Source organism: Corapipo altera, unplaced genomic scaffold (assembly GCF_003945725.1).
Source record: "Corapipo altera isolate COAL_440 unplaced genomic scaffold, ASM394572v1 61286, whole genome shotgun sequence".
Lineage (NCBI taxonomy): Eukaryota > Metazoa > Chordata > Aves > Passeriformes > Pipridae > Corapipo > Corapipo altera.
In genome coordinates this window covers 6,461,238-6,478,944 of record NW_020884907.1, presented here as the reverse complement: position 1 = coordinate 6,478,944, position 17,707 = coordinate 6,461,238, and the positions used below count along the sequence as shown (strand labels likewise).

The window sequence follows — 17,707 nt, the reverse complement described above, 5'->3', positions numbered from 1 at the left end:
TCTGAACTTTTAGTTCCCAGTCAAGTAAAATCTTCATTTCCTTTACTGAAAGTTTGTGTTTTAGAATTTTGAAAAATGAAGGAAAAAGTACATTTGACTTCTTTTTATAAAAGAAGCAAAGCTGGCTTCCCAAATCCTGAAACATATCTTGGAGCTTTCCCTTTCCCATGCACCTCATGGTTTCCTGTTCTGGTTAATTTGTATTCTTAGTGTAACAAGTACCTACAGTGCCAACACATCCGGAAGAAGGAGAAACAGCTGATCAGAGTGGAAACTCCTAACAGCAGCATCCAACAATTAAAAAAACACCAATAAAAGCAGTGTTTCCTAACCTTGGAAATATGAAAGCTGTGAATACTTTGCAAGTATGAAGAGAATTCAGTAAAATGACTTGCAAGTGAACAAACACCTACCCAAAACACAAAACAACAACTAATATAATATATAGGATGAAACAACAGAATGATACCTCTTCCTCTTTTATAGGTATAGTGCAGAAGTTCTCTTTAATCTCCTGCAATTCATTTTTACTCTCTTCCATCTTCATTTCATTTTGGAAAATCAAACACTCTCTTTAAAAGATCATAAAAGAAAGTAAGTGACTTCTTTGTATTACTTCATGTCTAAGATTGAAAGTCTTAGCAATAGCTTTGATAGCCATACACACGGCAAAAAGTTATTTTTCTAAATCCATGCCTTTTCTAAGAAAGCAATTCCAAGGGATGCTCTACCGATCTGTGGAATTAACCAAAAGTATTTTTCAAGAAATAATACATTATATGCAGAGTAGAATCACTTAATATTGGGACCTGCCTTAAAAAGTTACAGAAAAAACCCCTCATATTAAAATTGTTCAACACCCATCACATAAATGTTCTCATGTGAAAACACTTTCTGCAAAAGCTGAAGATCTAAGTTTCTTCCAATGTCAAATTTTTTTACTATATATAAAATCTCTGTAATCTATAACACCAACCTTATTTCACTTTTATCTCCTTTAGTTTCTATTTTCAGAAATGATTCAGCACCAGTGAAGGCAGAGTGTGCTTATTATTAATCAAAATGACAACCAAAAGTATGTTCCCTGGTTTAACTGAAAAACTTTCAAAATGCTTGGAAATAAAACTCAGTAGTGAGGCTACTACTTGCCTTGTGAGGCAAGGATACAAGCAGAAAAAAGATGAAGATTTTTCAAGTAGAAAGAAAAGTTTTCATCAGGCTTGCCAATTGTGGCCACCACACTAAAACTACAACTTTTTAGGGGGATAACTTCCTCCTCAGTCCCTGACACCACTATTTTCCTGAAGGAATACTTTGGACTGAAGAGTACAAATTGTTCTACGCCCAGCCTTGGGATGCTAACTGAATTTTACCTTAAGTAGAAGTCTGTTTCATTATATGTCTTTGTTTAAATGCCTCTCCCTGTGTGCTGCACAAGTCGATTTGGGCCCCCACCTTGGGGAGGGTCGTGGTTTTGCTAGTCAACCACAGACCAAGAGGTCAGAGCTGTTTCAGTAAAGGTTCACACTAGCACTTTTTATGCCATTTCTGAAAGTAGTTGCAGAATCTGGATCATGTTATCTTCACTAGGTATTTACAGTGTTCACACTTGCACATAGTCTTATGTCCAAAACTCAGTGTGAGATTAGAGCTCATTTTAAAAAACAGGCCAACAACCCCACTCCTCCCTGTTCTGCTGCTATACAGGTACAGTTAAATCAGTTAAAATTTGCTTTACCTTTCTTGGGAATCATGTAACCCTACCAAGCACAAAAGAAGTGATACCAGTCATCCAGACACGAAGTAAATTATCACAAAATTTAGCCAGACTTTATGCATGCACGTATACAATCAAGATATTTAGGACATACTAGGCCCATTTCTAATACAGTTTACACCAGTTTAATGTATCAGTTAGTTCAAATTCATGACATTAGACATTATTCAACTAAATTCAATCAACTCAGTAATATGAAAGTGAGTAAAACCATAAAATAAATAATACTTGAATGTGAAGAAATACAATTGAACTTGAAGAAATACAGTTCAACAGCGCAAGAGCATGGATTTGCTGACAGCATGACTGAGACGACAGAAAGAAGGAACATGGAAGAATGAATAAAATCCTAGCCCAATTAAATTTAGAGGCATTTTACTGAGAGGGAATCAGTAAAATCAGTTTGAGGGAGGACGAGGTCCCTTAAAGATGTACATTTTTTCAGTATTCCAAAAGTAAAATCTTGAGTACACTTCACACTCACAAAATGCAAAAGTGACACAATTTCATTAATCCAGTTTTCTTAATGCATATAAATTTCATTTGAGTAATTTTTTCCTAAGTAAGAAAAAAAGCTGAAGTCTTTACCTGTTGCAAATATAAACTAGTTACAAAGTTATCATTTAACAGATGTTCCAATGTCATTATACAAAGATTATTTTTTATGTTCAATATTATACATCAACTTGTAGGTACCTGAAAATGTTCTCTTCTGTTAAAATCTGTCCTTCAGAATCTAAAAGGGGATCTTTCACTAAAAAAAACTGTAATCTGCTCAGAAGCATAGATAAAGTTGGCAGGTTTTTACGAAAATTTTCAAGATTATCAATAAAAGTAAATTCCTCTTCCAAATATAAATCTGATGAAAAATAAGAAAAAATACATTATAAAACAAGATAAATGTAATAATTACCAGAATAAATAGAATCGTGGATCAACTTTTAGAATACTATAAGTGTCAGCAAAAAATAAGTACTTTCTGCTTTAAATATTTTAGAATTTTAAAGCTTTAAGTACAACAAAGTCTAGACTTCCAATGGTCCACAGGATAAGCTCTGGTTTTCTTTTCCCTTTTTTTTTATTTATTTTCTTATACAATGTCTGTCAAAAAAAAAAGGTATTTTCCTTTCTTTCCCATGTTTGCATTTTCAACAAAGACAAGTGCAAAGTTCTACACCTGGGTCTGGGCAATCTCAGGCCCACCTACAGGCTGGGTGGAGAAGTGACTGAGAGCAGCCCTGTGGAGAAAGACTTGGGGCTGATGGTTGAAGGAAAACTCAACCTGGGCCAGCAGTGTGCACTCACAGCCCAGAAATCCAACAGTGGCAAAGCAGGTGATTCTGCTCCCCTCTTGGAGCATTGTGTCCATCTCTGGGGTCTTCAGTAGAAAAAAGACATGGACCTGTTGGAGCAGGTCCAGAGGAGGGGCGCACAAATGATCAGAGGAAAGGAACACCTCTCTTATGAGGAAAGGCTGAGAGAATTGGGATGTTCAGCCTGGAGAAGAGAAGGCTCCAGAGAGACTTTACTGCAGCTTCTCAGTACACAAAGGGGGCCTATAAGTAAGATGAGGACAGATTTGCAATAGAACAAGGGGTAATGGTTTTAAACTAAAAGAGAGATGATTTAGATTAGATATTAGGAAGATGTTTCTTACAGCGAGGGTGGTAAAACACTGGAATAATTTGTCCAGACTGGTGGTTGATGCCTCATCCCTGTGGGTGCTCAAGGTGAGGTTGGACAGGGCTCTGAGTGACCTGAGCTGATTACAGGGTGGTTGGACTAAATGACCTTTAAAACTCCTTTCCAATCCAGGCTATTCTATGATAACAGGATTCTATGGACTTTCATTTCTTCTGACAGAACTGAGGCAGTAACTACACCCCTATTTGATGCAATCCCTTACATTTGCAATAGAGTAGACACAAATATTTACATACACATTTTACATATGGATAATACACATAGAAGGGTAAAGTGAGGTTTTTGTTCTTTCTTATTTTTTACCAACATGGAAGTATCCTCATTCCTATATCCCCCTTTCATTCCTTGGATGACTCCCTATCTGTAACAACCTTCCTTTCCTTCCTAGTGGCTGGAAGTTGTAGATGCTGATTATGTTCCCCTCTCTAACTGTTCTATGCTGCTGACTCAGATTCCCATAAAGAAATCTATCAATTAAAAAATAAATGCCTCATTGTAAAATGCCTCTGTTTAATGAGATGAACAGTTCAGAAGAGGCTACTAAGGCTTCTAGGAGCCTATAAAGCTAAAAGTAGCTCTAATAAAAAAAAAAAGACATTTTTTCTGATATGCTACAAAATCCCTGATCTATTCCTCTTCCTTTTCTTTAGGCAACTAGGAAAACAAAGCAGGAGGCACCTCAATATTCAATCAAATAGTGGTTGCAAAATTAGGTGCTAAAATCAATAAGAAAATAAAGACTACTTCAATGATCTAAACTTGTGTCCTCAAATATCTAATTTAATTTTTGTTAACTCAAAGAAAACTGGACAACTCCTAATATACTAACATGAAATCAAGTCAAATAAGGCACAGCTTTGGCCTTGATTTGCATTTATTTTCCTAATTTAGCCAGAGTTTTTATTCATTTTTTTATTTTAAGGAGCTATAGTATCTAAAGTGTATGAAGAAAGGAGGATTTTTCCAATTAATCTAATTTTTCTAATGTGATTAAAATATTTTAATGACTGCATTTCTTTGTTAATTTTAACACATTTTTACCTGCTACTCCTCATCTCAGGAAAGCATGTCTAAGCAAGTATGCACTTACATGTGTACTGAAGGGTCCTCCTGAAGTGGAACAGATACTACCACATACCTAACTGCTTTCCTAATATAGAATTTTACAGCTGAAGTACCAGGTAGTGTTTGAAATTCACAAATTCCAGTGCTTGAAATTCATAGAAAACTGAGCTGAGCTGCTACTTTATGACTCTAGGAAGTGCAGTTCCACATTTTTAAATATGCTTATTTTTCAGAATTGTGACTTGAATGGAATATCATCACTTTCTTTGATTTACAATACAGTTGAATCAAACACTTTCTCAATATTTGGTTTTCTGTGATCAGAATCTGTTATATCTGTTAAGGTGCTACTAATCACAATTTTCAGAAAATACATAGGGACACTACTCAATTTGAACAATCACAGCAACAGACTTGAAAAATCCCAGCAACAAAGTGGAAACTGCTTACTTTTCATTCTGCTTGATGTGGTCAAGGAAAATGTTTCAAGGACCTAATTTTACTGATGTATAATGGATCATTATAATTTTGTTCAGTTTCTGATATGATCTACTTATTGTGATACTTTTTTGGCACCTTCTGCCATATGTTTGATCAGCGTTTAACTTCTTTTGGTTTGCATCTATCTTGAACTGCTAATACAAGCCCTGCTTCTCCAGGGAATAAATATGCCTTCAGTGGTCATACCTTAGGCAACTGCAAAGGTTTGTGATTACTCAGACAGTTTCATCAATGCCTATGGAGCCCGCACAAAAAGTTATGGAAGTTAACAAGCTGATTCTACCAGAATTTAGAAAACAGTGAATTAAACATTTTACCTTGCCATGGTTCTTTAAATTCAGTGACATAGTAAATCTTCAAATATTTTTCTTGGGTGGATTCTTCCTTAAAAATTTTATTCATAAGTAAAAAGGGTTCTTCTATGTCAGTCTGAGAGCAGGGATTTGAACTTGGAATAACTTCCATTAATTCATGACTAATGTGGAGCTCTACAGAGGAGATAGGTTTCCTAAAAAACAGAAAAAAAATCTGACACTTAAGCTGTTGTAAAAGTAACGTCATAACTTTCCTGACTTCTCAGTGTATCAACAGCACTCATAAAGATACTCTAAGAACCCTGACAATCATTGTATTCACTGAAGAAGACTAGAAATTGCAGAGCTGCTGTCACTCTCCACTGGATCCACAGTTCAATTACATGTTCAATTCTTTCCCAAGAAAAAACCCTTTAAGTTTACATCCAGCATTAAATTCAACAAAAGGATAACGGCTGGAAAGAGCATCAAATCTATTGATGTCATAGCATTTAGAGCAAAACTTTAAATGTATACTTTTTGTAGTGATCTGGCTGAGCTGGAGCCCATTTCCCCAAAGCAGCCCTCACAGTGCTATGCTTTGCATCGGTATCTAGAAAAGTTTTGATAACACATCAGTGTTTTGGTGCTGCTGAGCAGCACTGGCACAGCATCAGCATTGTCTCTCAACATCCCTTCCCCTCCCTACATTGTGGGTAGGATCCTGGGAGGGGACAAAACCAGGCCAGCTGACCCAAACTAACCAAAGGCATATTCCAGGCCATATGACATCAGCTCAGATATAAAATCTAAGGGAAGGAGGAGTGAGGGGTGCATTCATTATTTACAGTGCTTGCTTTCTGAGCAACTGCTATGTGTGCTGAAGCCCTGCTTCCCAGGAAGTGGCTGGACATCACTCACTAATGGGAAGTAGAGAATAAATCTTGTTATTTTCCTCTTTGCTTGTGAGACTGTAAACTTCCACTTTTGCTTTAATAAACAGTCTCATCTCAACCTACGAGTCATTTTCCATTTTATTCCGTCTCCCCTGTCCAGCTGGGAAGTGATAGAGTGGTTTGGTGGGCACCTGGTGTCCAACCAAGGTCAACCCACCACACTTGTGTTTCAAAAACCATGAAGAAATTGCAAGTAATAGCATTAGGAAAAAGATAGGATAAGTGAAGAAACAAACTCACTTCAATTTCCTGTCACTTTTCATATTAATCTCAATATTACTATTATTTCTTTAGGAAAAGAAAAACCAACCCCTGTTAGACACAAATAAATAGCAAAATCTTTTGACTGCAGAAAAAACCCAACCATCGTAGTCCTGAGCTAAATGTGCATCTGGACAAAAAGGTTGTAATTGTTAAAAAATTAAAATATGTATTAGTGTTCTGTTATCCACATAAATTGACTGCAACAACACAATGGCTCTAATTGATGAGCGCTGACATTTCTGAAGAACCTAAATAAGCTCATCTACACTCACTGAACTTATTATTCTCATTTCGGACAATGGATTTCTCAACTGTGTGCATCCTATTGATTCATGCATGTTTTTAATAATACATTGCATTGCACCATCTTGCTATTTGCTAGTCCTCTAAAGGTAATTCTCAGATGAGTGCACCTCTGAATTTTGGTATAGGCCTTCATGTGTAGACAGCAAGACTTAGGAATCTCTGCTACACATCTTTAAAAAAATCAACTATTTCACAACATTTTGAGTATAGCTTAAAAGTTAATTTTGAAACTCCAGGTAGCATAGTTCACATGCAATAACCATCCAAACTTTCATATGGCATAAGCCTTTGAAAATCCTCGAACCTTAAAAACACTGCCCAGTTACATGTGGGTCAACTTCACTGAAATTAGTGGATTTCACTGTAGTTTTATAGATAGAATTCACTATAGTTTTATAGACAGAATATACCTAAGTGGAGTTGCTGATTTGAGACTACATGGGCCATCTTTTCCAAAGTCAAACCCTTAGTAAGGTTGTTCTGGAAAGCAGTAAATATTTTAAATGCAGACTACTCTAAGTATGGAAACATATGTTTAAGTCACACTTGTATTATGCTTGTACAGTGTTTTGAACACAGAAAGAACTACATTAATTTAGCTTCAATTAGATCTTTACATTATGAAGCAAAACTTTCAGCAATATCTTTGAAATATGGACAGTTGTGTTTCATCATCAAAATAAGCATAACTATTAAGTACATGCGATATAGCCAATAAGGAGGTTTATCTAATTAAGTAATTTGGCAATTTCTAGGAATTACAGACTCACTTCCTTATCTCCTTTACTGCTAGGTGTCCTCTCACACCTGCTTAGGCAGCCAGTATCTTCTTCTCAATGTTTTTCTCCTCCTCAGTGTTTTTCTCTCACTTGTTTCTTGTGCTCTTCTTATTTCTCAGCCTCTCCAAGGAGACAGTAGGCTCCCTGACACTTTGAACCAATTTTTGCTAATATATCAAGCCAGTTCACTGACCAATTTGATCAGTCATTCATGCTTACATTCCTGAATGGCTTACAAGAAGAGACACTTTAAAAAATCACAAGCCCCAAACCCTCAAGTTGACAAGCTTATTTCAAAATATCATTTCCCTATCCTAGTTACCTGAACATTTAGACACATAGAAAAGCATAAAAATTCTACACAAAATCCCTACTTAGTAGTAAAAGCTTATGCCTACTGTGAAAACAGAACAAAGTCTCAAAAAATCTCAAAAGCCTCAAAATCTACTGAGCAGAGTCTTAGAACAGACTGTATTGAATTGTATGATAAGCAATCCAAGGACACTGAACTCAACCGTATTACACAGCAGCACATCCGGGACATCCTTTGATAAATTATTATGTCAAACCACAAGTAAGTGTAGAATCTTTAAACCAGATAATTATATTTTTTTTGTACAACTCCAGGAGTATAGTTCTCCTATGAGTCATACCCAGCAGTGAACAATGTACTCCAGAAAAAATGCCTACCATTGCTTGAAACGACAAAAGCAGAACATTTTAGTGCTTGTTCCTAATAATTTTTGAAAAGATTCTGGCATCTTATTTCCTTTCATCTGTTGCTTTTGACTATTAGAAAGAAATTAGTGTTATCTATGAATTTACCTGTTACACTACTCACTCCCTGTTCCTTGCTAAGAATACATCTATTGAAAAACATTTACTGTAGGTCACTTTTCAGCTATCCAAAACAAACCATCTACTGTATTCATTGCACACTTTTTATATATTTTATTGTATGTTTATGTCTCGCTTTGCAAATACTCATAACGATTTGTGATGGATTATGTGTACTATTACTGCTTAGTCCTACCCCCAGGAAAACCACTATCATAAAACACCTAAGAATTTAGATTCTCTTTCCTTACATTAAACAAAATGCAAAGCACTTGAAGAATCTGAAGCAAATACACGCCCTTTCCTCCTAAGTTTAACTCCCTGCTCCTTATTTGCCTGTCTCAGTTCAAGCAATTTTTCACTGGTACAGAGACCTAGTCCACTTTGGTTTACAATATTGTGGTAGTTTGGTCTGGGCCTTCCTTGGTGACCAGTTTGTAACAAAGGAAGGGCCCAGATTTACCCAGTATTCCCTAAGATTTTTACATAAGCCAGACTATAAGAAGAAAGGAGGGAAGGCCTTTGCTCTCTTTCCTTCCGGCGGCTTGGAGGTGCAGGTTCCCTGCTGTTGAGTCTGCCGTGTTGGGGAGCGAGGCCTGGTGAGTCCTTGTCGACCTTGGGAGACGGAGGTTGTCGGCGATCGTTCCAGAGCAACTCTTGGCTCTCCCAAGGAGAGTAGTGAGATATTTCTTTGCTAACTCTTTTAGTTGCTAGATATTGGGCCACTAATTGGGATATATATATGTATTTTATTTTGGTTTTGTTCCTTTTCCCTTCCCCCTTCCCTTTCCCTTGTGAAACTGTATATAACTGTAATATAAGTGTAAATATATTTATATTATATTTATATATATTGCTTTAGCTGTCTCTCTCTCGTTTCGGTTTTCTTGGTTGTTTTTTTTTCCCTCTTCTCCCTGAGGTTTGGAGGGGAGGGGGGGACTTCTTGTGGTAAGGTTTGGAGACTTGGCAGGGAGCCAGCTTCAAACCCTATCGTCTCAAATGAAATCATCTCAAATTTTCTGTAGCTGTTACCTACCATGTGTGCTGATTTCCTGCGTTAATTATTTAGATGTTATAACTAACTTAAGTGCTAAAACAACAGGTAAATGTTGTTTGGTCTGACAAAGTTCTTAATTCTTGGCATTTAATACTCCTTGAGATGGCATCTATCTGACTTCTCAAGTGCTCACTGTTGATATCTAAATCACACTGCATCTTTATAACAAGTTCTTCAGGATCTGCTTTTTCTTTTAGTATTGCTAGTCTAGACAATGTCTTGGGTAACATCTTTGCATGAGTTTTGCAGCATCCTCATAATATTTATCTCACTCTCTGAAGGTGCAAAGATGATTATATCACATATAATAGTCTTATTTTTTTCTGAAGATACAGAATGTAATTTCAATTGTATTTCAGTGCACCGAGTTAAACAGACATCCACATCATTTTCTGCACAGCCTTAATCCACTCTATGAGCATGACCATTTCTGTGACATGAATGAGCAGAGGGCTATGCCCAATTAGAATATAGCAAGGAAATTAAAGACTATCATATTGAAATCACAGAAGAGTGCCATTGTAAGGTACTGGGAAGCCTGGCACTGGCATTTTCTGTAAATGATTATTTAATTCTTCAATCGTAAGTTTTCCTTATAACCAGTTTTTTAAAGCAGATTTGAAGATAACAGAGATTTTAGGTAGCACTGTAAAAGCACAAATGTAATTTCTCTGTTTCTTTCACACTGGTGATTGAAAGCAGAAATACACACAATTTATTGGTTTTTGTAGAACCATAATCCAGCTAATATATGCTGGAAAGATCTGTTGCAAGTCTGTTTTTAAAACTAACTCAGTTTCAGAGTTCATTTGATACTTTTGACTTTGTATATAACATTTTAAAATAAATACATCTATATTTAATTGCTATAATATAAGCTTGACTTTTTATAGCTGCCTTTTACACCTTTTCAAAGATTTATAAATACCCTTCTTTGAACAGCTTCATCTACAGTTACAAGAGATAACAGTCTCAGAGAGGAGGGGGCAAAAGGTCCTTGTGATTTGTCTTCATATTCATTAACAGTTTGCAGAGACTTTCTCCAATGTCGTAAATAGATTATACAACCATTAAAAAAATTATATGAAGAAGCAGCAAACTCCATAAAACACAATACTACTTTTAGTGAAAAAGCCATCTTTAAGCTATTTGCTACAGTGTACATCTCCAGCACACTGTACACTTGCTACTGTCAGAAAACATTTCCATATTCTGTTATCATCATTAGCTTATGGTTCACAAAGTACCTGAATGATATCAAAGAAATCACAAATGTTTTTAACTTAAGGTTACTGACTTTTCCAGGAAATCCTCCACAGGTAAACTTTTCTTCCATTGATCCAATACCGAAATAGTGATCATGTTCTGTGTTGTAGTAACTGAGACAAAAAAGAGAGAAAGAGAATCACATAGAAAATTTTAAAATTTATTTTTATTTCTTGATCAAACCATTGCAGAGGCTAATCAAACTTCATACAAGACGCATAGAAGAAACAACACTTTTGGTTTCCGTTAGCAAAAGTAATGCAAATACATCAGAAAGATGTGAATACTTTCATACATGTTTACCTTTGTCATTGGAAACCCTCATTTTTTTCCCCATCTCATAACCTCAGCATCATCTTTTGAACCTCTCCCAGCTTATCAGACTTAGTATTTCACTTATCTCTGATCACTGATATTCTTCCATAACAACTTCTCTGGACAGAAACTTTTCCAGAGGTCTCTACAGACTAATCAAATATCACCCTCATTTATGGTGCCATACACAAATAAATATCCATTACCCATTTGTTTCTACTTGAATATGTTCTACCTTCAAGAGATATATGAACTGACTTCAGGAAATTATTTTTTTTTAACCAGTCATCATATTATGGACAAACAAAAGCTTTTCCTTTAATCCACAGTAAATCTAAATTAAAATTTAAGGGTTATATAACCTACCTCTAGTCCATGGCTTCCTATACTTATCATCAGTGAAGAGTCCTGTGAGATGATACTTTTCATCTTGATATAAACAGGGAGGAAAGCAAAGTGATAATCTCCAGATGGAAAACTTCTGCCTTGCCATGCTCTGCACAAAAAAAGACATATGCTAAAATTATGAGAGACAGGCCCATTCTTTTTGTGAACCTCTTCAAACATTCCCACTGTTTTCAGGTGTTTTCTCCTATAACAGGATTTTTTATGCTTAAACCTTATTATTTCTGTAATACTGACACAGTCCAAACTAAGAGAAAGTATTAACATTTACCTGACTAGCTATTTAAATATTAATCTACACCTCGGCATTTGCAAACCTGCACATATGCTTAGCTACACTTTAACTAAACTTTGTATGTGCAATTAGAAGTGCTCATCTTAATACTTGCAACGGTCTCCTAAATGGACACATGATCAGAAACAATTTAAAATCATTCCTACTATTGCTGTTTCAAGTACTTTTAATATTCTAAAGCTTCTCATCTTTCATGCGCTGTTAGGAGCTAACAAAAGCCCTTTTAAGTCCTTTCATTTTCACTAAAAACAGGAGTATAAGGTAGTAATCAATCGAATTCTAGAATTAAATAGTCAATGTGGCAACTTCAGTAACTCTTCACTGAGGACCAAGTTCAATAAACTATCTAAGAGTTCTTTTGTCACAGAAGTGTGACAGTACTGCATGAATAGCACAGAACCACAGAACAAGCAGTTAGTTCGGGAAGCAGAGAGAAATCATTTTTACACAGGGTTTTGTATTTAACAAGTTTATAGCTTAGAAAGAAGTTGTCCTTAAAAACTGTGGGGTGTAAAAAGCATACTGGAAGAGGTAACTAGCTATAGATATGTGGGAGAACACAATGAATGAGACTAGTAACTTCTCTCTAGGTCTAAGTCCATTGCTTCACTTCAGCTGTGTTGCTTCAGTCCAAGAAATGTCCACCCATTTTGGCATATGCTGTCAAGCCAATTATAGCTTGTAGTGTTAGACATCCCAGAAGACAAACTAGAAATATTTCACTGACTTGGACTGCATCCAGAACTACCATGCTGTTGGTGTACTTTCCAAACCTTCCTGTATAAGCAGAAAGTTGGTGGAGAAAATAAAAGATGTGGGAAGCAATGAAAACAAATACTGTCACTTCACCAGTACAAATCCTTTTTCCATGTCAGTTTAATCCTCTGTGGGATAGTTACATTCTGTAAATGCTAGTTAATTTTAACAAAAAAGGCAAAAACTACTGCCATCATAGCATCTTTTCCTTAGAACACTCTTGTAAAAAAACAGATCCAACCCAATGAGGTTCCCTCTGCGTAAGTCAAAGCATGGCATTTTCCCAGTGATCTCTTCTACAAATTCTGAAGAAAGAAGACAGAGTCAGACAGTTACAGAGCTGGACTTAGGTCTTCTACATGTTACTGGCTGTACATCAGTTTAAGTAATCGGTATTGAAGTTACTTCTGAAACAGCTGCATCTATCACAAAATAAAATTTATTTCCTGATAGAGATCACAGGAACAGAAAGAGCTGATGATAACCCCTCTTTGATTAAAGCAAACTGTCACAATTGTGACATAAGAGCTCTTAAAATACTCTTAGGTTAAAGGAGAATGACATGGTACTGTAGAAGTAGAAGCTACCAAACAAAAAATATAAACAATAACACAACAGAGATCAGAAAGAAATTTTAAGCACCAGTATGTAGTTTTACAGAAGGTAACTTTAGCTAAAGTTGTTTTCTGTCCATGATGTTTGTGAAGTGGAACAAATACACCCAAGGGCTATCATCACAGGTAACAGCCATAAACCAGGAAAATTGTTCTAAGTGTAAAGGTTAAGATGAACTAGTTCATTTTATAAAGTCTGATAACACACAACCTTTCTTGCCTGTCTCAAATATATAAAAGTGTTTTTCAAGACCATTATTTATGGTTATGGCATTTAATCAACACATGTTTACCCCTGTTTCTCACGGAACTGCAGAGGTCCCCACAAATTTCTGTTCAAACTGTAAGATGTTATGTGCATTTTTATAGTTCCACACAGCTTGCATGCATTATCAGTTTATAATATTAGAAAACCTTGAACTTGTAAGACGACTTTGTGATCACACCTACAACACTCGGTGCCATGAAGTACCTAACTCTTGCATCTCTCATGACTGAAAAGGTTCCTTTCTTCAAAGATACACTTCTAAAGAGCAGCTGGAAAAACTGTATCTGGAATTGATATAAATGCATAACAAGTACATTAAGAGCAGGATTCCACATCCAGTTGAGTCAGATGTGGGCAGGAATCAGTTTGATATAAGCTCATCAAATTCCAGGATTTCCTAAGGATTGGAAGCTTTAGTCAAGTGCATTTGATACAGGAAAAATCAATATAACTTCCTCTAGAGAGTAGAAGCTAAGCACAAGAGTGGAACAAGAAGCTGTCGTTCAGCATGGCATATCCCTTGCACAGCCAGATCTGTAACACCTTTAAATGTGTGATCACATCCATTAATCCCTCCTGGTAGCATTACAGAGGAAGATTCACACTGTTCCAGAGCAGCCAGTCGGAAGGTCACTCAGCATTTCCCTAATAACAGTTTTCATTTGTCCTGCTGTCAGCACTGTCCTCATCCTCAAAACTCAGGCAAGAAAAACCATGTAGTTCTTCCCTTTCGCACGCAGGCCACAACATGTTGTGCTAATACATCTATTTTTTTTGGTAGAAAATATGAAAACATCTGAAGATCAAACTGAATGGAACTACTGCAAGAAGGTTTACACACAAACACTGAATGACAGACTGCATACAGCTGGAATTACAACAGAAAAAGTTTTGGTTTCTATAATCTAAGAAAACAGTAGGCACACACACAGGTACAATATGGAACAGTTCCTGCACTCTAAGAAAAGGGATGTGGGCAGTGGTCCATAACATGGGTCCCAGTATAACTGCAAGTACTATTGCTGGACCACTTCCCAGGCTGCAAATCTCCATCTGTATACCAGGAGTGCTTGTGTGTGTCCTCGTACTCTCCCTGTACTCTTAAAGGCATCATGTCTTGTTACCTTATTCTTCTGCTCACATACTAGAAATAACCCCCTCTCGGCAAAGCACCCCTCTGTGAGAGGAGTCTTCTATTTGGCCCGTAGCTTTTCTATGAAAACTTAAATAGTAAAAAGTAAAACCCCAATTATGACAGTGTGCCTCAGGAATAAGCACTTGGCAACATAACAGATGGAGACAGGAAGGAAAACAAGACTTCACAAGGTTTCTAATCTTAACTGATCAAAACATGTAAAGCCAAAATATTCATTGTAGGTGTGAAAAGACATCTGCTTTCCACGAATTTAAGCTAAAACATTACAAAAACTCTTCCCTACAATCATTAGGGAATACAGCATTGTGTATAACTATCCCAATACACACTAAAGGAGATGGAAAATTGGATTAGTTCTCTGGAAAGCAATTAATTTATTTTAATGCATTAGAACCACAGTATTCTCCGAAGAAAGCAGGAAACTTATAAGTGCATTATAAGTAAACTTGCAACATACACTAAAAATAATGGATGCTCGTTAGTTTTGGCAAAATTGTACTTCAATTTTTTATTAAAAAACCCTGTAATCACTTCACTTGTTATCCCAGCAAGTGTAGCACAACAACCTCTCTGTAAGAGAATTCCTAAGAAAGTAGTTCTTGATATCTTTATTAACGTGCACTTACTCTGTTCTTCAGTTACTGCTATATTTCGTTCTGACTAATAAGAGAAATAATAAAATTATACCTCATATAAGTAGTCTGTCGAGTGATACTGTAAAGCTGCAAACATCTTGTTTTCTGATGTTTTCAACACTCCAATTGTCTGGAAGATATACAGAATATGGATTAGTTAAAAATTTTTTATATCCTCTAAAAATGTTGAAAGAGAAGGTTGAAATTCAGGTTCAACAAGAATAGCTTTGTCATTTCTAGCATATGCACCCTGGACTGAATTTCCTATAAAAGAAGGCTACACAAAGCATTCAGTGTTATTCCTTTGGAAGGATGTAGCAGACCAACTACAGACCATGCACACTTGATTTCTATCAGAAGGAACTGGGCTTTTGGTTTTTATTTCAGTTATGCCTCTGGCTGTTTATTCCACAGAAAGCCTTTTAAGGCATTAAGTGAAAGTAAGTAATACAAATTACCTCCCTTAAGCAATAATTTTGAGAAATTATCTGAATCAACGAATTTTTATGGATTATAAATTAGCTTTTAAAGACAGTAGTCTGGCTACCTCCTAAACTATTAACTTTTCACTGGCTCGTGTATTTTGGAGGGGATTTTTTCCTCCCTTTTTTCGGTTTTACAAAGGTGAAGGAGATTACAGGTATAAACTACAGGAGTATAGATTAGCTGGGAGCACAACGCCCTGTTGGAACACCAGGTCTCTAAGTAAACTGATGCTTCTGATGGGAACCAAGAGTGAAACAAAAACTAAACAAGGACAGAGACACAGTGTGAGTGCAAAACAGACTATATCACAGCTCAGGTGTGCATAGGGTCAGAGAATATTCGTTCTTAATTAAAATTAGGTACAAGAGCCAAAGCTAAAGTAACGTAATTCTATCAAAAAAGTGTATGATGTAAATGAAATGTAACCAACCTTATGTAGGGCCATAAGGGAAACTTGTGACAGAAGGCTGTCTTCATATATGTATCAGTAAGTATCAGTAACATACCAAGAGGCTAAAATTGCCTATGTAAAAAATTTGGAAACACCAAATTCAGGTATGGAAACTGGAACCCATGGAGGAAAAAATAATTAGGGGCTAGTTGCTTACTTGAGAGGAGTCTGGGCAGAGAAAGGAAGTGCAGGAGAGGTAAAAAGGTAGGTTCAGGCAAGAAAATGGAATAGAGAATAAGGTATAAAATCATATAGAGAACAAAGTAGAGGGGAACCTTCTGATGGAAGGAGTACGGACAGTTAGAAACAGTGGATTAAAACCATGGGATGCTAAAGAAAACCCTTTGCACAATCTGCTGGACCCTCCATCAGTTGCACATCCAACGGACTTGATGCGGAAGAATGGAGCAAGAAGGGATGGGTTTGCAAGGAGGGAATGGATCAGTACCCCACCACTGAGTGCCGAAGGGCAGGGAACAGAACTGCGAATTCACAGCATTGATGTGTATCACTGACAAAAATTTCCTCATAGCAATAAAATCATACATTCACGCAATATAGTAGCTATAAAATAGCAACTACTACTGCCAGGGAACTAATTTCAATTAACACAGCTAAAAGTAGTGAACTGCTCAGCAGTCACTTTAGGTACCGCTAGTTTCTTAAGGGCATGTCAATCACTGAACATTAAAACCACCTCAATCGGGTAAGTTCCGGATTACCAATTCAAACCCGAAAGACTGTGGCCTAGAAATACTAGTCTGTGGAGAAAAAAGGAAGTCCTCGATTTTTTTTAAGGCAAGACGAGCTTGCCTTAGAAGGATACGACCCAGTTTCATTCTCCAAGAACTCGAGGGAATACCTCTCTCAGTGAAACACGCAGTCCGAGGTACTTCCGCCAGCACCAAGTGTTTTTAAATCTGCAGCAGTACGGACGGAAATTACTCCTGTGTAACCCACCCCCGCTTAGCTCCCGACGCCCACACGGCCGCCCTTCCCCTCAGCGCCGCCGCGCCTCCGCCCCGCCCGCGCGGGACGGCGAACGCGCCCCTCCGATTGGCTGCCGCCCGGAGTTCGCCCCTCTGATTGGCTGCCGCCCCTCCCGCCCTGTGCGGCCCAGCCACCTCCCCGCCGTCCCTTCCCTCAGGAGCGGCTCGTACCTGGCGGCTGCGTGTATAGGAGAGGAGCTCCTTGGAGTTAGCTGGTAGGAAAACTTACCCGGTCTGCAAAGCCGAACACATTTTTAAAGCAGTACATGCACAAGTAAATGCAGCTAAGTAACTACATTCCATCCTTTGTTCCCCCGGTAGCTGCATGCAAGGGAGAAGACGCGACAAGGAAGGGACCGGGTTGGCTCCTGAAGTGTAACTGAACTGCTGACCCGCTGCCCGCTACCTGGGGAATGGAAATGGAACGAGGCCACAGTTTAGCATCCAGATATGCTTCCGCTTCACAAGCTCGGCAAACGTGTGAAATGTCAGTGTCTGCAGAAAGCTATCGGCTTAGGGAAAAGCGCCATTT

The 17,707-nt window shown here is 37.3% G+C and overlaps 1 protein-coding gene across 1 annotated transcript in view; it reads right to left on the bottom strand.

Annotated features, from left to right (window-relative positions):
* SHOC1 (shortage in chiasmata 1) overlaps positions 1–17,208 on the bottom strand; it is a 48,562-nt gene extending 31,354 nt beyond the window's left edge. The window contains exons 1-7 of the mRNA XM_027652596.1: positions 17,147–17,208; positions 15,302–15,379; positions 11,487–11,616; positions 10,837–10,918; positions 5,365–5,555; positions 2,474–2,636; positions 470–572 (exon numbers count right to left, since the gene is read on the bottom strand). Of these exons, the coding sequence (XP_027508397.1) occupies positions 470–572; positions 2,474–2,636; positions 5,365–5,555; positions 10,837–10,918; positions 11,487–11,616; positions 15,302–15,346 (714 nt within the window). The 5' untranslated portion in view covers positions 15,347–15,379; positions 17,147–17,208. The remainder of the gene's footprint in view (positions 1–469; positions 573–2,473; positions 2,637–5,364; positions 5,556–10,836; positions 10,919–11,486; positions 11,617–15,301; positions 15,380–17,146) is intronic.
* Positions 17,209–17,707: the final 499 nt, after the last annotated feature.